General features: G+C 49.0%; 2 protein-coding genes across 5 annotated transcripts in view; one reads left to right on the plus strand and one right to left on the minus strand.

The window, feature by feature from the left end:
- Window positions 1-574: 574 nt before the first annotated feature.
- Window positions 575-8,613, plus strand: lmnl3 (lamin L3). 3 transcript variants are annotated; one of them, XM_005726380.2, is made up of 12 exons: window positions 575-1,141; window positions 2,108-2,264; window positions 2,888-3,013; window positions 3,097-3,267; window positions 3,336-3,461; window positions 3,595-3,815; window positions 3,892-4,111; window positions 4,944-5,051; window positions 5,146-5,262; window positions 5,438-5,548; window positions 5,640-5,700; window positions 8,328-8,613. In XM_005726380.2, the coding sequence occupies exons 1-11, from the start codon at window positions 732-734 to the stop codon at window positions 5,673-5,675; spliced, it is 1,803 nt and encodes a 600-aa protein (XP_005726437.1). In that variant the 5' UTR covers window positions 575-731; the 3' UTR covers window positions 5,676-5,700; window positions 8,328-8,613. The 3 variants fall into 3 exon arrangements, with proteins under 3 accessions (XP_005726437.1, XP_005726436.1, XP_005726438.1); XM_005726379.2 differs by lacking the exon at window positions 5,640-5,700 and having other exon boundaries at window positions 576-1,141; window positions 8,328-8,612; XM_005726381.2 differs by lacking the exons at window positions 5,438-5,548; window positions 5,640-5,700 and having other exon boundaries at window positions 576-1,141; window positions 8,328-8,612.
- A 198-nt stretch (window positions 8,614-8,811) lies between these two features.
- Window positions 8,812-9,994, minus strand: part of LOC102193152 (E3 ubiquitin-protein ligase MARCH3) — a 6,042-nt gene continuing 4,859 nt past the window's right edge. For both annotated transcript variants that reach the window (XM_005726382.1, XM_005726383.1), the window contains exon 5: window positions 8,812-9,626. In XM_005726382.1, coding sequence (XP_005726439.1) covers window positions 9,468-9,626 — 159 coding nt within the window. In that variant the 3' untranslated portion in view covers window positions 8,812-9,467. The remainder of the gene's footprint in view (window positions 9,627-9,994) is intronic.

A 9,994-nucleotide genomic window follows, 5' to 3' on the forward strand; every position in this document is an offset into this window, starting at 1 on the left:
CTTTCTGGACTCACTGACTGCAAAAAGGTTTTGGTCTTTGCCACACAAATTCCTCCTTACTAACAAAGTGAAGGAGATTTCATTTAAAATATAAGAGATACATTAAGCTCTCACAGACCTGCTCGCATTTATTTTGGTCTTGTGCCTTTACTCAGGTTTTATGGAACGATGTCGCTACTTTCATCTCTGACAGAAAGAAACTAAATTTGTACTTTTTTAACCCAACCTGTTATTTGGTTATACTGACTTTAGTGAGAAAGACTCTAATGCTTTTGAGCTCATTAATCAAACACCACATCCATAATCTATGTGACTACAATTTGTTCCTCTCACAACAAAAGATTTAAAAACATTAATATTTGTAATATTTTAATGTGTTTTTGTAATTATTCAGTCACTGTATCCCTCGCTTTTTCCCATTTTAATCTGTATTTCTATCCTGTTTGTTTAATTATTCATGCTGTTCCACTGCATTACAATTTTGCACTACGTGTATTATGCCTGTTGTTAAAGTTTCTGATGAAATAAAGTTGGAGAAAAAAAATCAAGACTTTGTTGCTGGTTTTATTTTGAAAGGTCAGCCGGATGTGCCCTGCACGGTTCGGTCGCGCGCTCGTGCCGTTGTCAGCTCGTCAGGAATGATTGCGTGCAGGTGAGGCCGGCTGTGCTACTAAAGCCGTCCCGAGGAGCGTCCCCGGTTCTGTGAAGCTGTCACCGCGAGCACCTCCGTCATGGCCTCGCCCATCTGTACCCCCGCGGCCACCTCCACCCCGGCGGCCGCCTCCTCCTCCAGTGGCCGATCCAGCCGCTCCGCCGGCCGGCGAAGCGGCGCGGCGGCCGGCCTGTCCGCCTCCAGTACCAGCCCGTCCCGCCTGTCCCGGCTGCAGGAGAAGGACGAGCTCCGGGGCCTCAACGACCGCCTCGCCAACTACATCCAGCGGGTGCAGGAGCTGGAGAGTGAGCGCTCCTACATGCTGCTGAAGCTGGAGGAGAAGGAGGAGGCCAGGAGCAGCGTGCGGAGGCTGTACGAGGAGGAGCTGGCCGACGTCAGGAAGTCCCTGGACGGCCTTGCCCAGGAGAGGGCCCAGCTGCAGATCGACTACGGGAATCTGTGCGAGGAGCACCGGACGCTCCAGGCGAGGTAGGAGCGCACAGCGTTACACCAGACTGCAGTCAGAAAGTGTCTGATTTAGAGGATGGTTTCCGCCCCGCTTTATAAAACTTCATAGGAGTTGATGGATGCTGATTATTGATCCTTCATAAACGTTTGTCTCATCACGGAGATTAAATCTTTCCTCAGTCTGGTTGTAAGAACTTTGCCCGCTGTTATAATAATACATTTTCTTTATATGCGCCTTTAAAGACCCTCAAGGTCACCTTACATTAGTACAACAAAATAAAAACAAGGTAAATATTAAAAAAAAAAGTATGAAAGCTAAACAAGGTAGAGCTAGTCGTGATGAAGGGTCTGCAGTTCTGAACAGATGGAAGTACAGAGAGAGTTTGTAGTCCGGAGATCTGGTGGAAGTGCATCCCAAAGTGTCGGCGCAGAACGACCAAAGAGTCCCAGGGTAGACATGCGAGCAGGTGGAAAGCTGCAGAAGAACAGAGCACGTGTGGAGAAGATGAATCTGGAGGAGCGAGGTTATGAAGCGCTTTGAATGTAAGAAGCAGGATCTTGAAATTGACACTGAGGTGAACTGGAAGCCGATGGAGACACAGGTCAGTGTGTGCAGCAGTGTTCGCCCTGCAGACCTCCACAGGGCAGCAGATAAGCAGCCCTGGTGTGACTCGAGTGCTTGGAGTCCAGTTAAAGCCACTTTTACATGTTACAGCTGTAAAGGCTCTAAAGTAAGCAAACAGCAGATGAGCAGGTGCGGCTCAGTTTCATTAAACATCCTGGTGATATGAAGTCAGGCAACGTGGTAAACGTGGACTGTGAGTGTCTGTGGATCCGAGTCTGTGCATTTGAAACTCCGAAGTGTGAGCGCCGGCCTGACTGAGTGACTCCTGTGATGGTTTGTTTTTGTGTTTAACAGACTTCTGCTGGGGGAGGGCAGCAGCTGGCATCACACGACCGATAACGTTGTGCTCGCGTCTCTTTCAGGCACCAGAAGAAGGAGGGCGATCTGACCAACGCACTGGCCCAGTTGAGGAGAGCTGAGGAGACTCTGAGCTTGAAGGACGCCGAGTTCACCAAACTGCAGTCGGAGAACCGCAGACTCAACGGCGACCTCGCCGACCTGCAGAGCCAGCTCGAACAAGTAAGAAGGGCAGCCGCCGTTAAACTGTGCAGCGTGCGTGGAACGCCCCAACCAGTTATCCTCGTCGGAGACGTCGTGCCTCACCTGCGGCGAGGGACAGGAAAACGAGCCTGCGCCATTGGGTCTGACAGGATGTGAGGAAATCCTGGCTTAGCTTGAAAAGTAGAATCGGAAACATGAATGGTTGCACGTTAGCTTCAGCCCACCAATCAGGCTTCATCTGTTTCAGCGCTCTTATGATTTCACTTACTCTTGAATCTGTAACTGGGCTGATTGAGCGTCACCTGCCCCGCAGCAGGTTGGCTTCACAGCACGAGTTACCATGGCGATGTACGCAGGTAAGAAGTGAAATCCGGCAGGCTTCGGCTGTCTGTCCGCGCTGCCGTTTGTGGTGGTCGCACGGCTCTGAGCCCATCGGGGGCTGAAGTGATGTGAAGACGGCTGAACTTCTGAGTAAATTAGTGGCGTTAAAGTGCATTCCTGCAACCGGTGTCTGTGAAAATTAGGAAATCGGTCCCAAACTTCATGGTTTGTCACTAATCGGATATTTGAAAATCCTAATCGTCCAACGTTAGGTGCAGTCAGTCCCTCAGCTCTGACGTTCGTCTTATTTGTGTCACCAGCTGGAGGCTCTGCTGGCAGAAACCAAGAACCAGCTGAGCTCTGAGATGCTGCGGCGAGTCGAAACGGAGAACCAGGTGCAAACGCTGAAAGAGGAGCTCGAACTGCACAAGAACATCAGTGAGCAGGTAACTCTGGCTGCTGCCAGTTTCTACATTTTCAGGTTGGCGCATCTTCACGTCACCGTTTCACCTCTTTGTTTTTGAAATAGGAGATCCTGGAGATCCGAAGCAGACACGAAAGCCGCCTGGTGGAGGTGGATTCAGGGCGGAGGAGGGAGTTCGAAGGCAAACTGGCTGAGGCGATGCAGCAGCTGCGGCAGGACAGCGAGTCGCAGCTTCAGCAGTACAAAGAAGAGATCGACCGGGTTTTCGGCTCAAAGGTTAGAGCTGCTCACGGATTATTTTCCGATATTAAAAAATGTGTTTCACGCTGCTTTGTGCCCGACAGCTACACAACGCCCAGCAGGATGCGCTGGAGAAGAACGGCGTGGCTTCGGCCACAAAAGACGAGCTGGACGCCACGAAGGTCCGAGTGGAGACCCTCAGCTCGCAGCTGCAGCAGTGCAGAAAAGAAGTGAGTTGGGGGGAGGTCTGTGCTCGTCAGTGCAGCTTCCAAGTTTCCTGCAGTTTCTGCACCAAAATGAGAAAAAGCCTCTGATGTGGAGGGAAACGCTCTTCGTCTTCATGTTCCCCCCTCTCTCTGTCAGAAAATCTCTCTGGAGAACCGCTTCCAGGACCTGGAGAGGACTCTGGACAAGGAGCGGGAAGTCTGGCACCACAAACTGAGTCAGAAGGAGCAGGAGCTGCTCAACATGAGAACCCAGATGTTCAGTCAGCTGGAGGACTACGAGCACCTGATGGATGTGAAGGTAGCTCTGGACGTGGAGATCAGTGCCTACAGGAAGATGCTGGAGGTGGAGGAGCAGAGGTATGGCTGCGTGTGAGTGGAGGAGTCCTGGGTCTCAGGTGTTTTTGCTCCCATGGTTGTTTCTGTTTCCTGTCAGGTTTAAGCTGTCGCCCAGCCCCTCGCAGCGGACATCCATACCTCGAACGCACGAGCACAGCGGCCGAAAGCCCAGAGGGAAGAAACGGAAATACGAAGGCGAGTCGGGGAGCTCGCCCGCCTACAAAATGTCCAGTCGTTCGATGGAGCGCGGCGCCGTGAGTGTAGAAGAGATTGACGTGGACGGAAAATATGTTCGACTGAAGAACAACTCAGAGAAAGTAAGTCTGTACGGGTTGTAAAGCCTCGGGTCAAGCTGGAGGATGTTTGACAGCTTGGTATTGGATGCAGAACATGCATTATTGGTCACATGATTTCATTAAAAGCAGCACAAACACGCCCAGAGGTCCAGTTCAGGGTCTGCAGAGGTGAAGCCTAGCAGACAGCTCGCAGCTACAGCTGTCACTGTTCGCCTGTCAGTCAAGTAGGCCACGCCCCTAATAAGGCAAACTGTAATATTGCTATTTAGAAATAAAATATTCTCCCCATACAGATGTTAGCACAGGGGGAATGTAGCAGCTTGTGTATCAGGCTGTAAACGTGTTTAACACCTGTGACGGAGTCGCTGCTCCCTCTGCTGGATGTTGGAGGAACTGCAGGTTTTGCTGCCTGTGGGTTTAATTGTGTAGGGATGCACGACCAGCTTGGGTCAGTGTGGCGTGGAGCGGTCTGCTTCCGATGACCTCCTGCACACTGCTGTTAACGATTTTGTGTAACTTTCCATTACTGGGAGGAAAAACTGTTACATGAACTACAATAATGTCAATATGACACAGAGCCAGCAACCCGCCCGGGTTCTTCATGCGCTCCATCACTCACTGACCCGTTCAGCACTGCAGTAATTCATCTGTAATTACATTTAATAATGTATATTGATCTCAGGACATTAAGCTAGCTGGTGTTCGAGCAGCCTTCATGTAAAATATGTGCAAACAATTATTTATTTATTTATTTTTAAATCTCTACAGGGTCACGATGGCGTGCTCTGCAGTTTGAGAAAACCCATTTTAGGGTCGAGATGATGACTTTAATTTGTTTCTCATTTGTTTCCAGGAGCAGTCTCTGGGTGGGTGGGTGGTCCGGCGGGTTTACCCCGGCGCTGGAGACATCACCTTTCACATTCCCGCCTCCTGCGTCCTGGCTGGTGGGCAGACACTCACTGTGAGTCCTTTAACATTGTAGGAAGACTTATTGACCACCACTGGTAATCACTGTAAACACAATGAAAGTGTGTTCGTGTGCGTTTACCTGTCAGATCTGGGCAGCAGGCGCTGAGGTGGAGGTGGAGCCCAGTGACCTGGTTCTGCAGGGCCACAAGAGCTGGGGGATCATCACTGATATCAGGGTGATCCTCCTGAACTCCAACCACGAGGTAGAGGAAATAAACCACACCTCCCAGAATGCACCTGTACAATAAAGCTGAAAGCAATGCTTTGTAACATGAACACTTTATTTAACTCTGAAACTTTTAGGTGATGATTTTGAAGTGTGGCACCTTCCACAGCTGTACAGGATATCTTTGTATTACTGCCATTTGATTTAAACAGGAAGTGGCCGAGCGCAGGCTGTGCATGCTGGGTGGGGGTGAAGACGACACTGGGCTGGAGTTTGATGAGGAGTTTGTCACGGGGAGTGAAATGCAGCGCTTCCAGAGACAGGTAACCTCAGGGGGGAATGTTCAAGCAGAGAAGGACCAAGTGCAGGACCTCAGACCTCATGTCTGCTTTTGTTTTCCCACCTGCGCTGCAGCCAAAGCGAAAAAAGAAGTGTTGTTCGGTGTCGTGAGTGCGGTCCACGCTCGGCCTGGACGGTAGGTGGGGGGTAAAGTAGCTTCAGCTCTTCCGCTCGCCTCGCCTGCTCCCATAACCAGATGCATGGCTTGTTTCACTCATCCATCACGCAGCCCAGTTACTCTGCTGATGAAAGCGCAGCTCACTCGTCAAGTAAACTCAAAGTGTAGTTTGAGCAAGCTGGAGGCCGTCAGTTTGTTTCAGGAGAGAATTAACGCCTTCAAATCTGAGGCCATGGTGCTCTGCAGAGACAGGGTGGAGCGCCCACTCCAGGCAGGGAAAGACTGACACAGCTGTGTGCAGTGACTGCAGAGATGTGGATGCTGTCCTGGTCTCTGTGGAAGAGAGTGGAGCATCGTCTGAAGGATGTCTGGGCGCATCCTTAGAGATGCTGAGGACTCGGAGTAGAGCTACAGTCTGCACGTCCACGAGGACCTGCAGTACCTCAGGAAAGCATCACTGCTTCACTGCACCGCTCCAGTTATTCCACATTCTGTCGTGTTGCATCATTATTAATGGATTAAATTCATTTTTCGCCTCAATTCTACAGGCAGCACCCCATTATGGCGAAGTGATAAAAGCAAATGTATTAAAAAAAAATTTAAACCCATGAGATTAAGAGTGAATGTATTCCATCTTGGAAAAAGGCCGTGAGAACTTTCTGGATGCTCTGTAAAAGCGAACAGAAAGAGAAGCGACCCGCTCCAAGCACAAACGCATCGTCATCTGAAAACTTTGCATCTGAGAAGTCCGTGCTGCTGCTGCTCCACCCCAGCACCCACCTGTCGCACCCCGATTAACTAATCACTGTTCTGCCGCCGTGGCACGAGCTCTGTCTCCCGTCGCTCTCAGCCTCGTACGCTGTATAACAAGTAGGGCCTGATCACATGACCTCCGGGGGACACGGGGCTGAAGATATTCAGTAATGTCAGCAGGTGCTTGTCCATGAAGTCCTCTACAGTCAGAATCTTGAACTGGACTCAACGGGGAGCCAACGCAGCTGTGTCAGCAACACGTGAGAAGAAGCTTTTCTGCAGCGTTTTGAACAAACTGCAGACGTTTCAGGGAGTTTTTGCTTAAACATGTAAACAATGAATTACAACAATCAAATGTGATGAAATGAATGACCGTCAGTGCGAGATACAATAGGACTTAATTTGGCAACGTTTAAGTGATAAAAGCAGGACTGAGCCAGAGATTTAACATGAAGATCCAAAGTGAGAGCAGGTCAAAGGTTACCCCGAGGTTCCTGAGACGATTTGACAAATGTTGAAAGGGGAGCAAATCTGTCAGGAGCACCTACAAGGACTCCAGTCCTTCCTTCATGAAGGAAAGACTGGAGTCGGAGGAAGTTGTCAGCCATCCAACCTTTGATGGAGTTTAAGCACTAATTCAGGATGTGCAGCTTAGAAACATCTCGGGGCTTAACAGAAATGTGCAACTGAACATCATCTGCATAGCAGTGATGGCAAATGTTCTTAAAGTAGCTCAAAACAGGAAGTAGATCTATTAGAAACCATAAGGGGCCCAGTACAGAACCCTGTGGCACACGATGGCTGAGAGAAGTGCAGGATGACCTGCACTTACAAACACCACAGATGAGCATCGTTCAGACCGTCCAAGGCAGATCCAGATACGCCGACTCAATATTTCAGCCTATCGAGCAGCATGTGGCGGTCAGCCGTATCAAATACCAACGTGAGGTCCAACACTAGCAGAATAAAACCTTTTTCATGCAAAATGATGCAGGAAATGTCACTGCAGACTCTGCGACGAGCTGTTTCAGTAGAATGAGCTCTACCAAAGTCCGACTGAAACATGACACCAACGCTGTTTGTCTGAAACTGCTGTGAGCTGCTTGGCCTCGAGCTTTTCTTGGTGATAAACACCAACTTTGAGATCCGTCTGTAACTGCTGAGAAGAGAAGAGTCGAACTTGGCTTTTTTTTTTTTAAGCAGGACTTTACCAGACGCAGTGCTGATTATGGCGAGCACACAGGGACCAATAGACTGGAAGACATCTTTGAATAAAGATGCAGGTAAACTGTCGAGTGAACGGGAGCGCACTAATTTTACCAGATCGGGTGAAAAACTTTGTAAAATACCAGACTGAGCTGGAGCAGGAAGTGACGGTGAGGATGTGGTTCAGCAGGTGGAGCAGCAGTAATAATATGGTGTCAAATAACACCTTAGATTACCTCTGCTCTCTGGACCAGGCCCTCGCATCTGTAATTACATCATTAAAAGATCTTTTAAGTAAACGAGAGGAACATTTAAACGAGTTTTCCTCCACGAGCGCTCAGCTTTAAGACGATCACGTTTTAAACAGCGGGCAGGTTTCACCTAAAATGGAAAGGCGACGATGATTAAAAAGACCAGTGAGAGACCGACAGCGTCACGAAGGGATAAATATAAATGAAACTCCAAACACAAACGTGTCCAGTAGCGCACGCGGCCTCCTGCTGTGGTACAGTGAGCAGGATTAGCCCCGCCCTGCACATCACACCCTCAGGTTTGTTTGGCTTTGAAGGTTCAGCCTGTAATCCTCATTAATCTGGACATCCAGAGGTTTCCACCCCGCCCTCTGCTTCCTTTCTACTAACCAGACCTTTATTATGACGATAACGCTGCTGCTCTGTCCCCCTCAGGATTTCTCGAAGGAGACCACTTGTGCTGTGATGTGACGCCTGCTCTCTGCCACCGACCTCGACGGCGGTCTGAAAAACCCTGGAGCAGCTCGGGCCTCAGACTGCTGCTTTCTGGCTCCAGTAGTTATATTTACAGTAGGACGGTGAGATGATCTCACCTGCCTTACAGCAACAGTGTCCCTCACGTTTCGTCGCTCTCGCTTCACAACAGGAGCTTGATTTTAATTTTTGTTGAAGTGTAATAAATAAAGCTAAAAGTTTCTAAACAAATACAACTTGTGCTTATTTCCAGCAGCATGCAGAGATGCTGCAGGGGAACCGCACCCTAAAGTGCTGGGTTATTTTCATAGCTCAGCGTCTGGGTAAAAGCTGCAGGTTGGGTGGGTAGACTGGCGTGGTTGTCATGGTAACGAAACATTTCTCTCACTGGAGACGTCCAGATGAACAGAATCCACCTTTGGGGATTTACCTGGATGATGGCGCACCGAGACACGGAAACTGTAGTTGTTGTTTTTTCTCTCAGTAACTCTGAAAGCTGCGCTGCTGGTCCAGCTGCTGCTCTGTGGAATCACCTGCGTTTCAGTCGGGATGCATCCATTCAGCACATCTGGACTAAAGCAGGCCGCTTTCACAGACAAATAGTTATCGAGCACAGACGTAACAGGCGGAGGATGTTTTGAAGCCTCCAGCTGAGGATTTGATGTCATCGTAATCAAGGAGCGTAATCCTCTCAGAATGACAAACATTTACAAAATGAACTTATTGTTTTATTATATGTGACCTGAAATGAGTACCAGAGTCCATAAACTGACCACGAGCCTCAGGTATCGCCCCCTGGTGGTCATTAGATCTAAGTTGGGAATCTGTGGGACTGAATTTACATCCTTCAGCGTTTACTACCACCTGTTTAACAATGAAGATGTGGACGCTATACCAAGGCTAGCCTCTGTAGTTCTTTGGGGGGCGTTTGACTACAAAGCAGTTTGGATCTGCTCCAGTGCGCCCCCATGCCATTACCACCAACACCAAAACACAGGATAATAAAAGTACAGAGGAAAATAAAAGGAGTCATTGAGTCTTTTGTGGTTTAAAAGTTCATGGGGTCGTGGGCTCCGTCCTTTGAGCTGTGCAGACTTCCACCTACACCATCGTTTCCTTGTTGATGGCTTTGCTGAGGAAGTGTATGGGCGCCACCTGCTGGTTAGGAGGTGTTTGCGCTGACACAGGAACCCACAGTCGAACTCTCTGGTCAGTCTTCTTCCAGGTTTTGAAGAGATGCACATGGTAGCGCACAGAAACCTGGCAAACACCAAACCAGCAGAGACAATTTAAACATGAAACAAAATCACAAAGCGCACTATGCTTTCCACGACTGCACCAAAGCGTGAAACACTGACATTAAAACAAACACTTTCACTCCAGGTTGTTAATCAACCAAAGACGCAGACAGAGCTTTGGTCCATGCAGCCGGTAAAACTCAAACACCAGTTTTCTTTGTTATCGATCGTCCGCCTGACTCAGTTTGTCTGATTTAGTCCTCAGCTCAAACAAAATAATCATTGTGGGTGATTTTAGCATCCATGTAGATACCAAACAGCTGACAGCCTGAACAGCATTTAATGTTATTAGGCTCAATTAGCCTCTTAAAGACAAAGACCTGGATGGCC

Source organism: Pundamilia nyererei, unplaced genomic scaffold (assembly GCF_000239375.1).
Source record: "Pundamilia nyererei isolate P.nyererei 1_Seehausen unplaced genomic scaffold, PunNye1.0 scaffold00019, whole genome shotgun sequence".
Lineage (NCBI taxonomy): Eukaryota > Metazoa > Chordata > Actinopteri > Cichliformes > Cichlidae > Pundamilia > Pundamilia nyererei.

Excerpts from the sequence above, each read along its gene's own strand:
- lmnl3 (XM_005726380.2), top strand. The coding sequence starts at position 732 with ATGGCCTCGCCCATCTGTACCCCCGCGGCCACCTCCACCCCGGCGGCC. Across the intron at positions 3,014-3,096 it reads ACAAGAACATCAGTGAGCAG|GAGATCCTGGAGATCCGAAG; the intron begins GTAACTCTGGCT and ends TTTTTGAAATAG. Across the intron at positions 3,268-3,335 it reads ACCGGGTTTTCGGCTCAAAG|CTACACAACGCCCAGCAGGA; the intron begins GTTAGAGCTGCT and ends TGTGCCCGACAG.